This window comes from Pogona vitticeps, chromosome 2, assembly GCF_051106095.1.
Source record: "Pogona vitticeps strain Pit_001003342236 chromosome 2, PviZW2.1, whole genome shotgun sequence".
NCBI lineage: Eukaryota > Metazoa > Chordata > Lepidosauria > Squamata > Agamidae > Pogona > Pogona vitticeps.
The window spans coordinates 136,018,398-136,039,446 of NC_135784.1; the positions used below are offsets into that span (position 1 = coordinate 136,018,398).

The 21,049-nt window shown below is 43.8% G+C and overlaps 1 protein-coding gene and 1 long non-coding RNA gene across 6 annotated transcripts; one reads left to right on the forward strand and one right to left on the reverse strand.

Moving 5' to 3' along the window:
* The first annotated feature begins 1,177 nt into the window (after window positions 1-1,177).
* Window positions 1,178-19,941, forward strand: JPT1 (Jupiter microtubule associated homolog 1). Of its 5 annotated transcripts, none has more exons than XM_078386061.1 (5): window positions 1,178-1,373; window positions 6,711-6,865; window positions 8,479-8,573; window positions 12,476-12,497; window positions 18,498-19,941. In XM_078386061.1, the coding sequence occupies exons 1-5, from the start codon at window positions 1,318-1,320 to the stop codon at window positions 18,674-18,676; spliced, it is 507 nt and encodes a 168-aa protein (XP_078242187.1). In that variant the 5' UTR covers window positions 1,178-1,317; the 3' UTR covers window positions 18,677-19,941. The 5 variants fall into 5 exon arrangements, 4 of the variants coding, with proteins under 4 accessions (XP_078242187.1, XP_078242188.1, XP_078242189.1 ...); XM_078386062.1 differs by having other exon boundaries at window positions 6,711-6,856; XM_078386063.1 differs by having other exon boundaries at window positions 18,759-19,159.
* Window positions 16,047-18,202, reverse strand: LOC140704561 (uncharacterized). The gene is made up of 2 exons (XR_012083814.2): window positions 18,092-18,202; window positions 16,047-16,134 (listed from the first exon to the last, which is right to left on the reverse strand). It is a non-coding gene; the product is annotated as an uncharacterized LOC140704561 (long non-coding RNA).
* Window positions 19,942-21,049: the final 1,108 nt, after the last annotated feature.

Consider the following 21,049-nt stretch of genomic DNA (forward strand, 5'->3'; position numbering starts at 1 on the left):
AGAAGTTTTAACTATGTTGTTTGTGGTTACATTTAGTATCAAGGAAGGAGACTTGTTGCAAAATCATCAGTATGCCTGCTGATATCAGACTACCTAACAAAGCATACTGAGGTAGAAATGGAATTGTGGTTCCTCTGAACATAAAAATTATGACTGTGGGCTGGTTTTATCTGCCTCTGGGATAAAATTGCTTTAAAAAGTGTCTGGAAGCTCTATCCCCAAATCTGGGCCTTTGTAGATGTTCTTGGTGACAAACCACAGCAGCAGTGCTTACCAGCAATAAAGGATGAGGAAGCATAAGACGACCAATCACCTTAACATCAGATACCACATTGGGGAAGCCAGTAATTAAATGCTGTGATGTGCCCTCTCCTCCCGGCTAGAAAGTTCCTGATCCTTCTTTTCCCTCTTAGGAGGTCTGTCTTTGTTTTATGGCTACTCAACGCTGATTAGATCAGACACCTACTCTTTTTTTTAATCCCCCTTTGGTAAATATAATGAAGGGCTGGTACAGACTGCAGAACCAGTCAAATGTGAAACAATTGTACAAGACAAATATTTTTAGTTTATAAAGTGATATTCCTATATCCGTTCATACTACTGTACTTTGTTTCAGAAGTACCAACCATGAGCAGCAATAGCGGTCTGAGGTGCTGGCAGTGAGCGAAGTACTAGTGACTCCGCAGTCCTGCGCTGCGTGAGATACAACTTAAAATTTCGTATCAAAGAACAACACAAAAACAAGAGAAAACGTTAAGCCTAGTTTACTATTGGGTGGCCTGCTCTCTTGGACATGATTCCTGGGCGGCTCACAAGTAACGCCCGACAGTCCTGCCTTGGCAAGCTATGCCACTCCCTATAAAGGAGTCCCCTTAAATTGCCGTTCTATGAAGAAAGGCTACAGAGTTGTTATTGCCTCTGCGTCACTCGGCCAATCACGACCACTTCATTTGAGTGACAGCCAGAGTGTTCAATCACAAACAAAGGGGATGAATGGCGAAGAACAACCAATAAGCGCGAAGTAAAAACATTGGTTGACCAGTGTTTTTTATGGAGCGGGGGAGACTACAGTACTTGTGTCTGGCGTTTGGAGGCGGGATAGTCGTTGGAGTGGCGTAAGACTGGCTAATGAGAAGGGGAGAAAGATTTTGAACTGCCCAATAAGAGGAGTCGAGGAGCCATGGGTATAAAAGGCGATGCTGGTGCCGGGCAGCTACTGCAGTTTTCGCCGGCAGCAACTGAGGGAGAGGTGCGGGAATATCATCTTCCGCTAGCCTCGTCACTCGGGCGGTTTCTTCATTCCGGCTCTTCCCCGCCATGACAACCACAACCACATTTAAGGGGATGGACCCCAGCGGACGTAGCAGCTCTAGGTTGGACCGCGTGTTTGCATGTGTTTGTGTGTGAGCATGTGGATACGTGAACGAAAGACAATGCCGAGAGGGTTCGGGGTCCTCTCAGACCTTTTTTTGTGGGAAGGAAACGGAGGAAGAAGAACAGAAAGAATCCACGGTCTTTGACAGAGCCGCTCTTTGCTCTTCCTCCTCCTTCAGCGGCCCGGGTGTCCGTTGTTTGTGTGTGTGTGAATGGGGGGGAGGGCTAGTCGTCCAAAGCTTCGGTTCCTGCGGGGTTGGCTCTCCAAGGGAAAGGCAGGGGAGTTTTCTGCGGGGAGGGGCAGAAGCTCCCTCCCTCCGTGGCTTCCGCTGACTTTGGCTTCTTGCCACGGAACACGTGAGCCCCCCCCCCCACAAATCTTGGGTAGGGGGAAAGGGTGGGATTTCCTTTTTTTTCTCGGGTCTCCCGGCGCTGATCCCACTGGGAGGGAAGGAGGAAGAGGGGGAAAAAAATCTCAGTCCCGCTCTCCGTGGCTGGCGGTGGCCTTTCCCCCCCCCCCCCAGATCTCTCCCCACCTCCACTCCCCGCTCCCCCAGTAACGGGGGGAAGGATCCCATCGCTGGGATGCAGGCACTCCTTCCCCCCCACCTTTTTTCCTGGAGTGGGCCATGGCTGTGGCCTATTGTCATGGCGAGGAGGTTGTGGGGTTTTGCCCGGGCTGCCCACCACACCCACGTCTCTCCTCCTCCTCCTCCCCTGCCTGGGCCCGTCGGGGGTGGTGGTGCCCGAGAGGCAGGCGAAGCCTCTGCCGGGCCTGCTCCGTAGCTGGAGGGCGATCGGCCCACGCTTCTCTCCTCCTTTCCCTTTTAGGCCTCCCGGCTGGCGGTTTCCGGACCTGTGGCGCACAGGCTTTCTTCTTTTCCCCTCCGCGTCTCTCCCCCACCCCCCCGGGCTTTCCTTTGTACGCCGGAGCCCCTGCTTCCACCCGGTTTTTGTCAGGGACCCCGAAGGGCCGGTCGCTCAATCGCCCCCTCTTCTCGCTTAAGGTTTTTTTTTTGGGGGGGGTCTTTTGCAGGGTCATCCTTGTTCGGGGCTCGGGATGCGTGTTGGTGGTGACAGAAGGAGAGGATCCTTCCTCCTCTCGCGGGCACTGTAGTAGTTTTGGCTGGTTTTAGGCTTTGCTCCCCGCCCCCCCCCCCAATTTGCAATCAAGAGGGAGGGGGTTGCACCCGCCGAGGAATCTGTGATGGGGCTTCTGGGCCTGCCTTAATTCCCCCCCGCCAAGAAACAGCGGCCGGGAGGGGGGCGGCTTCCAGGGTGTGCGACCAGGCAGAGCACGGCTAGACTCCCTCAGCGCCCACCGATCAGGGCGTTTTTGCCTCCCAGCCTAACAAAGGACCCCGTCTGCCCCTTCCCTGATGACCCTTGGCGGCGGGATGAGGGGTTCCCAACCCCTTCTGCTTCACCCCCCCCCCGGGGCATAGTTGCTTGGTTTCCTTTTTTGTCTGGTCTGGTGTATCTTGCGGGGGAAGGTGTTCCTCCTGAGTGAAAGTGGTTTTTCTCACTGGGTGGGGCTGGAGCGCGCTTTCTATTGTCTCGCATCTGTGGCCATCGCTACCTGTTAACTCGGGGCTTAGACGAGGCTTTGGTGGCGTCAGCAACTTCTCTTGGCCTCTTCCAGAAAGGAGCCCCCCCCCCCCCGCCCGCCCGCCTTAGCCTAGCTTCTGCCTGTTGGTGCAACTTCAAGCAGGAGTGAAAGGTGCATCGAGCTTATTGTGTACTGTTCCTTTAAATGGACTAGCCCTTAAAACTAAAGCATGCTCCGGCTCTTGTGCTGCTGCTTCCAGGGCTTCCCATCCTGGACAGAACCCTAACAGAAAAATATGCTGGTTTTGTGCAAGCAATTATGGGGAGGGGGAAACACGGTGGGTGGTTTGACTTTCCTCAAAAAGCAGGACCTCCAGAAAAGCAGTATTAAAGGAGTGGTTGGTCTTAGAACAAAGGAAAGGTGTGCAGTTACTTTAGTTGCACTGTAGTAAACAGCTATCTTACAGAAGAATGAAACAAAGGTCTTGTGTATGAACAGAAATTATGACAACACATAATATGGCTTGAATCTGAAAAGGTGTCTCAGCACCTTTGCTTAAGCAGCTGCTGGAAGTGGCTTCTCAGAATGCACACCTGTCGTTCTTGAAATTTAGCACAGAGCTGGGCGACATGTGGCTCTTCCAGGTATTGGACTACAGCTCCCATTAGCCTCAGCACATTGCTAATGGCTTGCCATCATCTGCATGTCAACGGAGGGGGTGAAAAGAAGGCATAAGGATCGGTGAGGCATAAAATCTCAACCAACACATTTGTTGAACTGATTCTCCAAACTGAAAGAGGGGACTACTGTATACATGTGAAGAAGTTTGAAAGGGGTGTGTGTCTGAAAAAAGAATGAACACCACTGCCTACTACTGCTGTGCTACTACAAGCTTGTGTGACCATTTATCTATACGGGTTTCCCTGCTGTTGCCATGGGTTGCTTTAGCTGTAACTTTTAAAAATTGTTCTAGTAGCCATTAAGTTGAGTATAAGAGGCTTCTGTCAGAGAGAGTGGGTTCTTCAGCACCCTCGAACCCAGACCTGGGCAAAGTGTGGCCCAAGGGCCACAAACGGCCCACGAGCCATTCTTGTCCGGCCCATGGACAGTTTTGAACATCAAAACCATTTATAGATTTTTGTCTAAAGTTTATTTAACTTGATCGGTTGCTTATCTTTAACATACGGCAAAAAACCTCTTTGGTATTTGTGAAGATTAACAAGTTTAAAATGAAAACAATCATAACATCACTGTTTCATTTTATTTTTAAGTAAAGTTGATTCGGCCCCCGAACACTCCAGTTCAGATTTTTCATGTGGCCCCCTATAGAAATTAATTACCCACCTCTTCTCTAACCCAGGGGTGGAAAACTAGCTGTTGCAAGAGATGAGAGAGACTGGGAGTTGCAGTCCTACATAATCTGGAAGGGTAGTATAAATCAACACAGCAATTTTTATTGAAGCATGGTGTCAATCAGTGTAATGCTGCTTTTTTGTGGAGAGATGGGTTATTACAGGGCAGGGCAGTAACATCCATGTATGAGTGATGCTAATGGAAAAGTGGAGCATAGGTTAAGCTACTCCCAACTAGATCTGCTGAACTGCTTTTTCCAAGCAAGATTTTGAAGTAACTACAAGTGTTGATGTTTTGTGAATCATATATGAAATTTGACGTCTTTGATGACCTGGTTTCTGTTTAAGTCTTAATTCTCAAGGTGGTCAGGTTTGTGCTGCCATGCTGATGATATCTTAGAGTCACTGATGATTTTGGAACCAAATGAAGCAATAATGTAGCAAAAAAGTTCAGACACCTCTGGTGAATAAGAACAGCCTCCAGGCAATAGAGGCAGAATACTTTGTTACTCATATACAGCTTACCTTTACACCCTGATTAGCACAGTATGGGCAGAGAGGAGTTGGTGCACTCCTTTAAATACGTAACGGTGTAGCAGCTTCTGTGGACTTAATCTGCTGGGAAATAGGAGACTGGTAAAATTCCTTTCTCTCCTGTGTCTGGTTGATTGTTGTTAACCTACTTTTTAGCCAAGACAGTCTCCCAAAGCAGCTTAACAATTAAATCCACAAAAAAGTATAATTAGCAATGGGTGACAGTCTTTATAGTAGTCTCTTTTGGTCTTGTGCTGTGTGTAGTCCTGTTCCATACTCTTCCCTCTGGTGGAAGAGGGGCAGAAAGAGCTGTAAATACACTACTAGAGGAATTGACTGAGAATACAGATGACAATCCACAGAAGCTCACTTCTGTTCCTCTTCAGCTTCATCATGTTGCACTACTGGATCCTTCCCCACCTCAACAAGCACTGTGTGTAAATAATGTGCATGTAGGAATTCATACATTGCCTGAATACATGCTTGGATTGCTGTCTGTACATGGTGAGAAATGAATTTCTGAAATGTGGAAAACGCTGAAGGACACCTTTCAGGATGATGTCTAGAAGATTTCAGTACATCTTCTGTTCAGCTTCTTCTCTGTACTCAGCATGGTATTACAGTATATCTTCCTTGTAATAATTTTATTAAGGAAGATGGCCCTTCATTTAGTTCATCCCATACTTTAATTAGGAATATCTTGTAATGAAAAATGTGGATGACTTCCAGTTGCCTTGAGTCAGATACGATTTATAGTAATGTGGCTAGTAATGAGGCAAAAATTAGACTTTGCCACATTATGTTCTTGCTAATTAATTCGAGAACATGTCCATACAATACTTAGTAATGGTTGGGAGGTATGGCATTTCAGTGTACTGTAGATCAAAGTGTACTCTTATCTCTGGGCTCCAAGTATCTTCTCAAGTGTTCTTTACAAGTAAGGAAAGTATGTTACAGTTCCACAAAATGAACTTGGCAGGAATCAAGAAAAATCAGTGGTCTTTAATCTTCATGTTGTCCAGCTGAAATAGTTATGTTTCTGCTTCTGGATCAACTCATAACTCATGGCATTATATCTGTTTGAGTATGTAGTATTGCAGCCAGAGGTCTGAAGTAAATACTAGGTGTAATTTAGGCAGAAGTCCTCATGTCTCTTGGAAGTATTTAGTGGATTTTCTTTTTCAGTCAGAAGAGAGATCCATATCTACAGGTCTCCCTATAAGAGATATAAAACCTCTGTTTTCCTTTCTTTTTGTCTGACAGTACCACTAAAAGGCAGTATGTTGATGACAGGATCTGATAGCCCCAAAATGTTTTCCAGATCTCCTGGGTAGGGGGAGTATATTAACCCTGGTGCTGCCACTCTTATTTTTCCTTTGTACTCTTTCCCTTGCTTCCATGTCAGCTGTGTGAGCCCATCAGCATTTTGGTTACATTTACAATTTCCAAATAAATGACGAGCTCCTAACTGTGTTTTTCCATCATATGTAACAGAAATCAGACAATGTATTCTCAAAGGCTTTCATGACCAGGATCCAATGGTTGTTGTGGGTTTTCTGGGCTGTTTGGCCGTGTTCTTAAGGTTTTTCTTCCTAACGTTTCACCAGTCTCTGTGGCCGACATCTTCAGAGGACAGGAGTCAGAACAGAGCACAGGCAGAGTTCTGACTCCTGTCCTCTGAAGATGCCGACCACAGGGACTGGCAAAACGTTAGGAAGAAAAACCTTAAGAACATGGCCAAACAGCCTGGAACGCTCACAGCAACCATCAGAAATCAGACTAATCTGAAATGGAATAAAGTGAGGTATGTGTGCGCGCTCATGTGTGTTTGTACTGCTGCTTTAATAATCATATTGAGGCAGCTAATATGCCTTAAATATAATTCCTGCATCTTATTCCAGGGTTCTTCGTCCGCCAGGTGGTGGTTCCAATTTCAACCTTGGATTTGATTTGCCAAAAGAACAGCAAGGAGGAAGAAGGAGCAAGATGGCATCCAGTATCTTTGGGACCCCAGAAGAGAATCCACCCTCCTGGGCTAGATCAACAGGTGAAAGAGGTCCTTTTTCAAAAGGCTCCCTGTACTGAAATTTGGTTTCTTTGAATGTATTTGTTGAATGTGCTTTGCAGCTGTAAAATAGTTTTTACCAAGATGTTAAACACTAATTGGAAACAAGATAAGATGGGCCTTAGGGTTCTTTCATGCCAGAATGGTTGCATATGGGTGGAGAGCATGGATTATTCACCTTTTTAAAGAAAGAGCACCACATTTACTAGATGCTGCTCCAACATGTAGCTGTTGAGTAATTCTCTGGTTCTGTTTTTGGTCACAAGTGTCCATATCAGATCCCTTGGCATGAGCAAGTTCTTGCTTGACTACCTGTTAACTTCTGCAAGTTCAATCCAAAAACGGCAGGAATGGAAGCCTTTTTATGATAGAGTATATTTATTCAAGAATATCTGTGTAAACATCTAGAGCAGGTATGGAGTCTCTTGACTAGAGATGGGCACAAACCGTGGTTCGGCCTGGTTCGGCGCAGCACCTGCACATGTGTTCCATGGGTGCTGCTTGCTTCCCTCCCCTGCTGACTCTTTGCAATCACCCACTCACCAGCTACAGTGCACTTTCCTCCCTTGCCTTCTCCACACTGCCCTGCCGCCTTGTCTGAGTGGACAATTGTGTGGAGAAGGCAAAGGAGGGACGAATGGGTGATTGCACAGGGGAAGGGAAGCATATAGTGCCTGGGAACCCCTGTGCAGGTACCAAACTGAACCAGACCTGACCACGGTTCATGCCCATCTTTACTCTTGACCTCTGTAGTTCCTGTTCTCATAAATGCAGAATGCTATATAAGCTCAAAACCCTGGTGAATGAAAACAGTTCAGGAGAGCTGGTTTCTCCCATCACTTGCTATTACTTGCATGACCAGGCACACAGACATTTTCTCCACTGGAGGGTGTCGGGAGCACGAGGGAGAGTGTGATTGCCTATTTACAGTACATGAAAACAGTGGGATTCTAGCCATTGAGTTATGAGACAGAATAGATCAAGGTGGTAACTGTTGTTGGACCAGTTGTGAACAAGTATGGTACAGTTTATTGTTATGGTCCTTAGACCAATCACACAGGGAGAAAAACATAGACCTTTACAGTTTCCAAAATTCTAAATACTTTGTAAGATCATTTGGCATTAAAAGACAACTTAAAATCTAGTATCTAGTTACTTTAAAATTTCCCAAAATCCAGGTACAGTACTTCATATAAACATTTGGCATTAAAAGACAATTTAAAATCTGGTGTATAGTTACTGTGGAATTTCTGAAACCTAAGTATCGCCATACAAAATCTAGCTGCTTGATCAGTGATCTTTCTATCAGAAAGAAGAAACTCAAGTGGTGTTTTTTTTTTTTTTTTTGAATGGCCAGGAATGTTTTTGGTCTATGGGGGTTGTGAAAAGGTTTACTTATCCTATGTTTGAATCTAGTGCCTGTGTGGTATTGTCTTAGGCCAGGCTAGAAAAGGATATCAATTGGGATATCCTTCCCAATTGATATGGGAATGGGAATCCAGTTAGATGCCAGAGAATATTGCTTGGAAATATGAATGTTGCTTTGATTGGCCTTGATTTGCTGTAAATGCATTGTTTACACTGAAAAAATCTGTTTCTCGCAGCCAAGTCCAGTGATATCAGTGAAAATCCTGAAGAACTTGGCTCAGATAGGATAAATTCTTCTGATGCAAATTCTGGTGATTGTGTAGATCCAAAGGTAAGAGGTCATTTCCTATTAATGTTGAATATTTTAATATTGGCTGAGAGGTGGTCAACATATAGGGCAAATGGTTTTTCAGAGGGAAAATGGATTTCCTACCTTACTCACTTCACATCCTCCCTTATAGTAATTGCATTTAAGATTGCCGTAAGTTTTTGGATAGAAGAGTAGCTCTCAAGAAAATGGCTGGTCAGAAGAGACTGCTTTTATTTGTCATTTGAATGTAAGACTGCTTGTTGGGGAGTCATTCAAAAGGTTCTTGCAATGTCTGAACTTCCATAGTTTGTAAAAGCTTCTGTTTAGCTTATTGGATGAAAAAGGCTGGAATAGAACATGGAAGTGGGCCTTGTAACAGTGCAGGATAATGGTTCTTGGTGTTCACTTCTCAGTGTATTGATGATCCTGGCTCTGTGTATATAGAGCTTAATGCAAAGAAGAGAAATGTGGGCTGGTCACCTTGATGCCAGTTCTTACTGTTTGTAGCTGGATTGTTTGCAGTACTTGGTGGAGAGACTAATGCCAAGAAGAGAGCCATTTCTACCTAGCTTCCATGGCACAAGAACCTGAGGCGGCCTTGAAGATAGTTCTTGGACGGCTACTTGGTGGAGAATGATGGAGTATTATCAAAACAGAGTATAGTGGTGCCTCGCTAGACAGTTACCCCGCATGACAGTTTTTTCGCTAGACATTGACTTCTTGCGATCGCTATAGTGATTCACAAAACAGTGATTCCTATGGGGGAATTTCGCTGGACAATCTTTGGTCCCTGCTTCACAAACCAATTTTCGCTAGACAACGATTTTGACAGCTCCCTCCGCGCTCACAAAACAGGTGTTTTCGGGACCTAAGCTTCGCAAGACAGCGATTTAAACAGCTGATCGGTGGTTCGCAAAGTGGCTTTCCTATGGCCGATCTTCACTAGACAACAATGATTCTTTCCCATTGGAACGCATTAAACAGGTTTCAATGCATTCCAATAGGGAAATGCTTTTTGCTAGACAATGACTTCGCTAAACAGCGATTTCAGTGGAACGGATTATCATCGTCTAGCGAGGCACCACTGTATATTCAGGCTTCAAATGGAAGTAGCACTTTTTTGCTTACCAGCAGAGAGACATTAAAAGAACTAGGTAGAAAAGCAAACTGAGTTTTCAACTCACTTAACTTGCAAAAAGTGTTAAGCCTCCTTACAATACAAGAGAAAAAGCTTGATTTGTCAAAAGGTGAAGTATATAATTAGGTACCTTGTGGAAGCTTAGGAGTGTCCAGTATAAGTCTCTGTGATTCTTTTTAAATCAAACAGTTAATTGGGTTTGACTGAGAAAATCTCTCTGTATGCTGTATAAACATGGAGGACACTAAAAAACCACACATCACAATCGGACCACTCCATTCCTTCCTGCCGCTGGACGTTAACTGAATGTATCACTGTGCTGAATCCTGGCAACAGTGGATGAAAGTTTTGGCACATGCAGCTCTTTGTCTGATTTTGGCTCACCCAGACTTCTGCTGCCAGGCAAAACTTTGCAGTTTCCAGAATGGGAAGAGAAATGTGTCTTTAGACTAAGAGGCTGACTACACTGGCTATTTAACCAGCTGTTTGGAGCATTGCAGGGACCAGCTGGTGTGCTCTGAAAGATGGCGATCAGATGAGATCTTTGCTGCAGCAGACTAGCCAACCCACAGAGCCTTCCTACCTGCAACCTTCTGGCCACTGTCAGGGGCCTTCCGCTTTTTTTTTTGGTGCAGGTAGGATCACTCTTCCGTGGTTCGTCTCCAACACGTGTGATTGCTGGGAACAGACCAAAGGAAGCCTCCCTCTTTCAATGTGCCAATAACAGTGAAGTAGCTCAATAAGCAAGCCGCTTTAGGATGTTGGCAAATTAATCACTTCCCCTGATTGGCAAAGGGGAAGTGATTTAAAAAACCCAACTTTGTAAAACTGAGTAACTAGTTTCTGGAATTAGATAACAAACATTGTAGTATTAAGCATTATATACCACAGAAATATTGGGCTTTATTGAATAGCCCTCTTGCTCACAGAAATTGTTTATAAATGGAAATGGTTAAGTGATCTGGACTTAAAAGGGTATGGGAGTTAGCCATCATGGGCAAATTGACAGATAAGTGAAGGATATTGAGAAATGCAAATCAAGAGGAATTCATAGAAATTTGGTTCCCATTGATTTAATATGTTAGTAGAGAAGAGTACAAAGGTTGGTTCCTCAGTTAACCAGAGATTGTTTATGGAGATACATGTTTTAAATACCAGAGACTTGATCTGGTCTCCAGGTATAGAACTGGCTACATCTTAGTGGGAAGGAATAGTTTTGCTTAATGTAGGTATAGCTTAGCTCCATATGTTTTTGGTTATTTTAATAAATAAAAACTTGAAAAAACTAAGAGAGGCTGGCACAAGGTAGAGGCTTAGGCATAGGAAGATATAATTTGGAAGAAGCAAGGTGAGATAGCTGGGCCATTTAATGATGTGCTTAGATTAATTGTAGAGAGCCCCACATTGTGTTTACAATTCAGAGTTGTGTGGTTTGTTTTTATTATGTGGGTAGGTTGCTGCTATGGTTCTTTTGCTTTTCTTTTCTCATATATATTACTGTTTGGAACTTGCTGGGATACAGTGTTATGGGAAAGCAGTATACTGTACACATATATAGATAAGACTGCTGTTTCTAATTCCTTTACAAATTATAAATGGTACAGCGGTAGAATTTATTTAAGGCTTGTAATCTTATGTAAGATACTGTATATCATTTCCAGCTTTTGGTAAGAATAGCTAGCCTTCAGAAAACACTGCTCTGTATATTTCGGAGAAGTAGCCTTATTAAACATGTTCCAGCATGTATAACAAAACCAAGCCAAAAATAAAAGTATTTTGGCATCTTAAAAAACAGATACATTTCAGTGCACCCTTTGATTATGATCCGCTTCCTCAGACTGTCTTGGAAACTGAGGAATCTCACATTGAAATACATTTGTTAATTTTCAAAGGTAGCATTGAACTTTTATTTATTTATTTAGTTTTCATTCTGTGATTGTCATACCTCTTGATGCAGGCTAGTGCAGTCTAAATAGGTTTGCTTGAGACTGAGGGGAGGAGCAATACGCCATTGGGCGCAATCATTGCATGCAAATGTCCTATCCATCTCAGGTGACTGTCTGGCTCTTCCATTCTCAGTTGAACACTGCAGGGGGCAGGGGAAGTGAAAATATTAACTTATTTTACTCTGCTAGGCCATAACTGATGCACTGAATCACTCTGATTAAAAAAACAATGTTATGTTTTTTTTCTTTGCCTTGTGTATAGTACTGATTGAGAAGCCGCCTCCAGCCATGATTTTGATTTGCACTTCACATAAAGGCAAATAATTTTTAAAAATATATATTTTAAATGATTCAGCACAACAGATATGGTCTAGCAGAGTAAAAAATAATAATAATGATTTCACGTCCCCCGTCCCTCTTCAGAGGAGCAGGGGAAGTGTTCTTTTTTCTTATATCCTGTAATTGCTCACTTATTAGGCCATGTCATGATACCACAAATTGAAACAGGAAGGAGCCTTGGCAGCTTTAATAGATGCAAAGCTCAGTTTGAGTCCATTCCCAGCAATTTGCACACATTGGGAACAGACTAGAGTGCACTAGAAAAGCAGAAGTGAAAGATACAGACTGGAATGCTCTGGAGGCAAATTGGTCCCTTCTAGCGACGAGGGTTTGGGTTACCGGAAAAAAAGAGCAAACCAACCCGCCCCCTGCAGCACACCGAACAGTGGGACAAATGCACATCTAAACGAGCCCTTCCTCTTGGCTTAAATGCAAGAAAGGACCGTCAGTTATGCTTGTTTCAAAGAACTGGAAATGACACAAACTTTTTTTTATTGCAGAGCGGGGAAGGCGAGGCTCCTGGTAAGTACCTTTTTCACTTTTAACTTTCAGGTAGCCTTAAGGTAATCCTTTCCAGTGCTCAGGGAGAGGCCCTGGCTGAACACAACAGTGTTATTTGAAGCCTAAAGGATAATGTGTGGGGTTTGGTATGGCCAGGGTAGGATTGTGTCCATGTTGGAGACAAGCTTGTCATTTTGCCTGTGGCCATACGGTGTGCTCTTTGTCACGCATAGCATGGAGAGAGAGTGTGTGTTTAAAAAAAAAACATACCAAGAAAAGTAGTTGGGGGAACTCCTAATTGATGGATCGTGCCAGATAGATGGAATTCCTTCCCTCAGGAGGTGAGGCTGGCCCCCTCTTTGCTGTCTTGCAGACAGGCAAAGATTTTTCTTTTCAGGCAGGCTTTTTCCTCAGGGATTGGCTTTTTCCTCAGGGATTGGCTGCCTAAGAGTCAGGCGACTGGTTTGATTTTATTGTTTGTTTGTTTCTCCTCTTCTCTTCCAGTTTTTATATTTTTAACATTGTATAAGCCAACTAAGGTGCTCTTGAAGAGAAAGGCAAGGTATAGATATGTTTAAGGGGAATCTGTTCTGAGGTCCCCAAGGGAAGGCAGACTGTAAACGTGAAGAGGTTTTGGTGTGAGAAATTACTGAAAGCAAAAGAGGAAAAAGCTTCTGTTAGTGCGTCCATTACATCAGCGGGCTCATTTTCATTACCAAGATGTTTGGTAAACGAAGCATGTTCTGAGTTTTATGAAATCAAGCTTTCCAGAGCTTTGTAGTGTCGTATTGAGACCTGAAAAAGTTATGTGGAGAATCTCTGGCATCAGATGTGCACAGCCTGTGAAGGCTGCATGCCTTTGTGTTGTGACTAAAGAGGTTCAGCAGCTGCCCACTCCCTAAACTTCGTTTTAAGTTTCAGGTTTAAGACGGCCTGAATAATGAACCGCCCATCCTCTTTGTGGTAGTGGTCTTGTCATGTGTGGGAATCTTTCCTGCAAAAAGCTGAGAGGGTACATTATATAACCTATGAATAAGTGACTATTATACTATTTACTGTAGTTGTCTGAAGGCAGACTGTTCCACAGCAGAAAGAGATGCCTGAGCTAGTGATCCAAAATTGGTATACTCAGGTGTAGGAAAATTGGAATAGACAGAATGGAATTCTCTGTCCAGTTCTCTGTGAAGCAGAGTGGCTCCTCAGGTGCTGTGCCTTATGCACACAGCCAATTTTATCAGCTGTGAAATAGCACACTTTGGGGGCAGGAGGTTGACAGTACTCACTTAATCTCTGCAGGAGCTTTCCCTTACTTGGCTTTTTACATGCATGGACAGCTCACTAAGAAAGATGTCTGTAGTTAGCTTTCTAACCTGACTGATCTTTTGAAATCTGATAAGATTGCCGTAGCTGGTTCCTCTGTCTAGTGCATAGCAAACAGTTGGCGTCAATCTCCCTTGGCTTATTGAGCTGGATACAGGACATTTTAGTCATGTGGTTAACCATCCAGAAATCTGCTGGTTAAGCTAGATCTTGAAATCAAGGTCAGAAACAAAGATAGGTTGGAGCAGTTATGAGGTCAAAATTTCCTGCATTTGATAAATCCTAGATTAGTATTCCAACATAAAATCCATAGCTGCATTATATGGTTACAATCTAGGAATGGCAGACCCATCTCACTGGTAGATAGTTGCATTTCAATATGAGCTTGGCCTCCATAGCTGATAGGAGTGTACTTCACTGCAATTGGAGTGTCCATAGAGAGAAGCCTGGGAGATATATAACCAAGTAGTCCGACTTTATTATCACTTATTAGTGGGACATGCCTCTTTCCTCCCCCCCCCCCAATTGCTATTATGCCAAAGGGCCCAGAAAATATTGTTCTTTCTCCTTTAGGTTAAAAAGGAAGGCGTACTGCCAGCACTTATTCTGTCATCACAACTAGGGAGTTTGAAATACTTGCCATATTTGAGAAAGTTCCTCTAGGCAGTGTTTGATAAAATCAGAGATTCTGACCTTTGACAGTGCAATTTGACTGCCTAGGCTGCTTATACCCCACAGGGGCATTTGAAATTGCCGTAAGAGAAGAAGGAGAGAAATTTAACAATGGTGTGGATGACCAATAAAGCAATTTGAATTTGTTTTTGTCAAATTCCATGATCTGTGACATACTCAAAATAGGATGGTCCCATATCTTAGCCATGTCTCAGCCACCTTTCATATAGCTGCTTCTATGATCAGAATGGAAAACTATCCCTTGATTTGCACCTAGTTTTTTGAGTAGTGCATCCACTTTATTCTGATCAAATTTGAACAATCATTCACAAATGCAAAGGCTTACTGAGTACTCTCCCATCTCTACTCTCTCTCTCTCTCTCTCTCAATTCCCTGAATGTTTCACAAGCAATAAGGGCTGGAAAGAGAGATTTGGCTTCTAGCGTTCCTTGTCTCTGAGGCTTGGATCAGGAGAAAAAAAAATCAGGGGAAATGCCCAGGACTGGTTCTCCAAGAGAATGGCATGTTGAAAACCACCTTGCAGACTTTTCCCCCCTGCTGGTGAGCAAGGCAATGGATTTGTGAACATCTGATTCACAGTCACATGTTGGAACAGATGCTTATTTAGACAGGGTAAGTGTATTCACAGTTCACTTTGATGTTAGCAGTGGGCTACTTATGACTAGCTTCTTGAACAAAAATTAAAAATTAGTGTAGCAGAGAGAGAGAGTGATGGCTCATAGACTTCCTCAAGGCATGAACATGGAAACTACCTTCATGAGACTTAGCATTTGTCTTTCTAAGACTGAAAGCAGGACAAACAGCCACCTAGAAACGAGAACATGTAGGACTCATTTCACAGTGGAGCCCATGATCAAGCTAGTCATTAAACCATTTAAAGAGATACACTTGAAAGCTGTATAACAGGATTGCTGATAAAACATTCTTAAAGGCACACATTGGGCTTTGGGATAACTTAAGAACATTCTTGACAAACCAGGAACTGAGGGTGTTCTGTGCAGAACCGTCAATTGACGTGAGCTGAATGAGAGCGCTGAAGAAAGTTGGCCTGGTTTCATTATGTCCCATTGTGAGCTGCCTACACCTGCCACAGCCTCTGCTGCAGTGAGCTGCTCGGTAGTGTGGTCTCTTAGCTGACAGGCTAAGTTGTTCTCCCTTGTAAAAGAGGCACTCTTTGACAGCCAATAATGTTGCCTTTATTGTAGAGTCATCATGAGATAAGAGGCATATCCGGCTGGACACTCCCCTGTGTACTTAACCCACCCCTATGTCTCAACCCCATAAAACTCTAGAATGGCTGTAAAATGGGATTTGCTAACTCCAGTTCTCCGGGGCGCCTGTTATTTAGCGTGAGGAGAGAAGGACACATGGATCACAAAGTCTGGGAAGTTTTGACTGTACGGTCTGTCTGAAATGTGGCATTAATGCTGCCAGAACTGGGAACAGTGTGCTTAATGTAATCATAACAGTACAAAGGAGCTTTCAGCAGGAGTTGTAGCAACATGCAGTCGGTGGATGAAATCCAGGGTCACACTGGCAGACATCTGCTAGTGCCGCGGAACTTAATTTTCTTCCTGTCCTTTCTGCAGCCCGCCACTCGACTCCAAAATCTGCTCTGGGTGGTTTTTCAGCCATCTGAAGCAGGCTTTGAGAATACACAGAGTTTTGGTGGAATTGGGTATCTGTCCTTCTCTGTTCTACTGATGGAAGCCGCTCCATCAGGAAGGATGACTGTGTCAGATCCCACCATTATACAAGAAAAAGAGTACTAGGCTTTAGCTCTGATCTCTTAAATGTGCCATTGAGGATGTGGGTGGGAGGAGATTTAATTTTGTGCCTGAAACAGCAGTTTAACTGGTCAGAAGTGGAGGGGTGTAGATTGATCTGCTGACGGAACAGTGCCTTGAAAGCAATGCTGCCTTGAGAAAGAGCACTAAATGCTGTTGAAAGGCATTCACAACCATATGCATATCTGGGTCTCTTGCTCTGGATTTAAGACCTAAATATCCTCCTCAGATGAATTGACTTTGCCCTTTTACTTCTTCAAAATGCTCATATGAATCTTTCCTCCCCCCCCTATAAATGCCAATAGTATTTAAGAATATCACTGGCAGGAATTCGTTCATTCGTTCATTCGCTGCCTTTCTCCCCATAGATGATGTCTCACAATGATTAAAACTATACAATAATCAATGTCTCACAATGATTAAAACTATACAATAATCACACATTTTTAAACACCATAAAAACTATGCTAAAACAATTAAATATCTTATTAAAGCATTTAAAAACATTTTAAAATATCTAAATTAAAAACATGGCATCCTTCAGACCCCCACGGATTGCTTAAAAACCTGCCTGAAAAGGAAGATCTTTGTTTGGTGATAGAAGGAGCAGCCAGGCTCCACAAGGGCCGCTTGTTCCAAAGCAGCACCATAGTGAAGGCCCTCTCAGGAGGGCTAAGGAAAGAACTTGATAATGTATGCAGCTATCCTATGTGAATCTGTTTTACATTAACTAAAAATGTAGAACAGGTTCATAGAGTATGTATGAACTGAAAGTCGTGGTACTTGGAAAACAAATGATTTCTATGTGTGGGGGGCAGTTCCATTTTACAGCATTATTTTCATTCTAGTTGTGTTTTAAGATTGAATTAGAATTTTTGAAGAATTTTGTCCATGCAACTAATGATTACTGCATTATTGGCTAGCTTTTGGCAGGCTGCTTTCGGGGACTATCTCTGAGGGAGCTCCATTCTGAAGAGTTCCTGTGCATTCAGTCTAGGATGTTTGGGTTCGCCCAGTGTTCTGCCCAAAATAGCCACTGAGGGCACAGGCACATAATCATTGGAAGGATTTCCCAAGACCCAGGGATTTTCTGGTTTACCTCAGAGGGAGGTCTGCTTGCAAAAAACTTCTTGTCAGATGCCATGCGAAGGGTCTGTCACCCTCACCCCCTTCCCTTCAGTGGCTCAGCAGAGATGTAGAAAAATCAGGGGGGATTTGAGGAGGCATGAAACCATTCGATCCAAATCCCTTCTGTTTCCCCATCACTTGCACCCACATACAGAGGTGGGAAGAATGCAGTACCCTAAGCCTGGAATGCTTCACTTGGAAGTGAGATCTTTTAAAGAAAGAGAAGCAAACAGAATACTTCCCCACCACAACTCATCATGAGCCCGGCAGGGCTTCAGATTTAGGAGTTTATCTGCTTCAGCTTCTCCCTCCCCCAATGACTTCTTCTGCCTCTGCTGTTAGCCATGCTGCCTTGTTTTAATTTTACAACCCAGTAGTAATCCTAGCTTGGCCACATGGTATAGTGTACAGATTGAGGGATATGCTTTCCCACAGAAACAGTTTGAATCCAGCAAGTTGATTACACACACACACACACACACACACACACACACACACACACACACACACACACACACACACACACACACACACACACACACACACACACACACACACACACACACACACACACACACACACACACACACACACACACACACACACACACACACACACACACACACACACACACACACACACACACACACACACACACACACACACAGAGAGAGTAATGTGGATTACCTGTGAGGGTTTCCCCTTGTTGATTTGAGTTGGTTGGATTAGGTAGCATTCTGATGGGTCACACCCAGTCTTCTCTCTGTGTGGGTCTGTTGGTAAATCTGGAGGTACAAGGCAGCAAAAGCTGAGCTGCTTTAGGCTGGCTTTTCTGTAGGAAACAAAAGTGTAACTCTATGGAATGAGAAGGCAAAGAAAAAGCAAACAGTGTTGGTCACCTCTCATAAATTTGTGTTCTGCACTTGTACTCCAAAAGAGACAACCGAACCAAGGTTCCGTCTAAGCCGGGTGCGCACACGTGCATCTCTGCCTCCTTGTGTGCAGCTCTCTCCCTCCTCCGCACAGTGATTGCATTAGGTTCCGGTTGCATCTGAACCCTGTGCGGGGGGGGCAGAGTTGTACATGCACACAGGGGCCAAGTCGCATGCAAGAGAGGTGGAGTACCACCCAGTGGGGCTGAAAATTAGAGAGTACGTTGATCAGAACAGTGTATTTGCAAGACAGCTTTGGATCAGAAGTCGTCTCCTTCCTTGTGAGATGTGCTGTGGAACCAGTGTTGGTTCAGAGCAGCTCTCCAGAGGTGATTTGTAGTCGAAAAGGGGGGATAACACACCCCGGTGTCATGACAGGGACAGAACAGCTGAGGTGATATGATTTCCCATCTTGGCTACAGCAGACATTCTGGAAGCCGAAAACTTCGAAGCTTCTTGCCCACCCTGGCAGGTGCTCAGCTAAGAGGAAATGATTGTGCTTCTTCGTAATCACCACTCCTGTCCTCACTTTCCAGAAAACACAGAAGTTGAAATAGAAGCTGCTTCAGGCCTGAGTGAAGAAAAGCCCCTGCCGGCTGCACCAGTGCCTAGCCCAGTAGCCTCAGCACCAGCACCATCTAGGAGAAATCCACCTGGCGGAAAATCCAGCCTAGTCCTCGGTTAAAAATCATCCTCCTTTGCTCCTTCTTATTACTTGGAACTCATGTCTGTCGTTCTTTCTTTTTTTCTTCCATGCTTGTGAACTGCACAACTTGAGCCTGACTGTACTTCTCAAGCTATCATTAAAGAAGCACTTTATGTACTTCATCTTTTTTATTATTATTATTTTAAAGGAAGGTGTTTTTTTTTTCTTTCCCAACTTCTGTATTGTCTCCCTTGGGTCTAATGGAAGTAGCATGTGTGATTCCTCCCCCCCCCAGTGGTAGATGTAGAGCAGTGGTACTTATTATGCAGCCTGTGGCTGACCGAATGGTTTCTAAGGTCTCTTATAGTGGTGTGTTTTATCAACTAGGCTGGTTGGTTCTAAGTGTGCTAGGTGGCATTTTTGTCTTGAAACACATAGAAACCCCTCAGTTGGCTTAGGAGGACTGAAAGTTGGGGGTGTACATATCAGAAGGTGGGTAACAAATGTTCTTTTTCCTCTTTCTCCCTTACCCATTTCTGCAACACATGCTGGTTGGTTATCCAAGGTATTGTTCAATAACTGGCAAATGTCTGAAGCCCTGTTGTGCATTACAGAACAGTAGAGTTGTGGTGCTAGTAATCAACCATGCTGTCTTAAGAAGACTCTTGATTCAGCCATGAGAAAATGGGGCCAGTGCCAGTTATGACTGGTGACATGAGCCTGCTGTTCTGTTCCTTGAGTATCGGTCCCCTTTAAGCGATGGTGGAATGGACCACATGGAAGTTAGCTTTGGGTGGAGACAAATCTCAGAAGGGACATTCTAGTCCAAATGACTCCAGTGCTATGCATGATCATGCTAGTGCTTGACCATGAGGTGAGAATCTCATCCTTCTAATTGTGTGTTGTATCTTGATAAAGCTGGATTGTTGCTTAAAAATAAAGGATATAGAAATTTTGAAGCAGTGTCTGAGTTTTATTTTCATGGTTATATTCATATTCTATCCACTTAATCAGCTTGAATCAACTGCATGAAAGCCATAAAACACAAAAATAAAAATTGGGTTGATTTCTTAAATCATTTTCCATATACATGCTCTAATATTTTGGTTTGCAGCTGACTAGGGCCTTCCAGAAGAATAATCAAAATCATGATGTACTAAAGAACTTTAAACAGATCAAGAGTTGGGGAAGGGAAGATAATTATTGAGAATTTTATAATTAAACATATTAATGTTTGATTGTTATGTACATTAAGGGATGCCAAGCACAAGATCCACTTGTTGACAATGTTGGATCAAACCTGAAATCTGTTGCATGCAGTGTGAATGTTTAGGTATGGTTTTCCATGCAGTGAAAGAAAGTCCATCAAAAAGGGAAAAGAGGTGGCTTTCCATGAGAGAGAGCTCCACATTCTAGGAATGGCAGCAGAAAAGCCCCCCTCATGCATCCCAGCCAAACATCACTTGCATGTTACAAATGCAAAACATCTGGTTCAGACAATCTTATGGAGCAAATAGATGTATACTGGAGAAGAATCATCTTCTGTTCAGTAGAGGTATCCTAGTCACAAGGCATTTAGGGCTTTAAAAGTTGTATTGACACAGCTGACTTTTTTGGGATGATTTCCAAAGCAGCCCCATGTAGAGTGCATCGTAGTCCAGAAACATGACGTAACTCAAGGATGGGTCACCATGGCCATATTGGTTGTCTTGGAGGAACTGGTGCAGTTGGCATACAGCCACTCCTCGCTTAATTGCCAACTTGTTTAACTTGCAACCAGTCCTCCAAGTGCAGGGAATCCCCTTTCTCAGTTTTTGTCTCATTCTGCTGCCAAACCAGCCAGGACCAATGCCCAAGCTTCCCAAAGTGGGCCGCTCACCCCTTGTGGTTCTCAAACCAGCCAGGAGCAACGTAGAAGTTTTGGTTTTTTTTTTTTCCACCAAGCTGGTGGCAACATGGCGGTGGCTGCTCTTCCAGCTGGCTCTGACTCCAGCTCCTTCCTGCTTTTGTCTTTAAGCTCCTCGCTTATCAACCAATTTGCTTAACGAGTAGTAAGAACAGAACTCA

Excerpts from the sequence above, each read along its gene's own strand:
- JPT1 (XM_078386061.1), top strand. The coding sequence starts at position 1,318 with ATGACAACCACAACCACATTTAAGGGGATGGACCCCAGCGGACGTAGC. Across the intron at positions 6,866-8,478 it reads TAGATCAACAGGTGAAAGAG|CCAAGTCCAGTGATATCAGT; the intron begins GTCCTTTTTCAA and ends TGTTTCTCGCAG. Across the intron at positions 12,498-18,497 it reads CGGGGAAGGCGAGGCTCCTG|GGGCCAAGTCGCATGCAAGA; the intron begins GTAAGTACCTTT and ends ACATGCACACAG.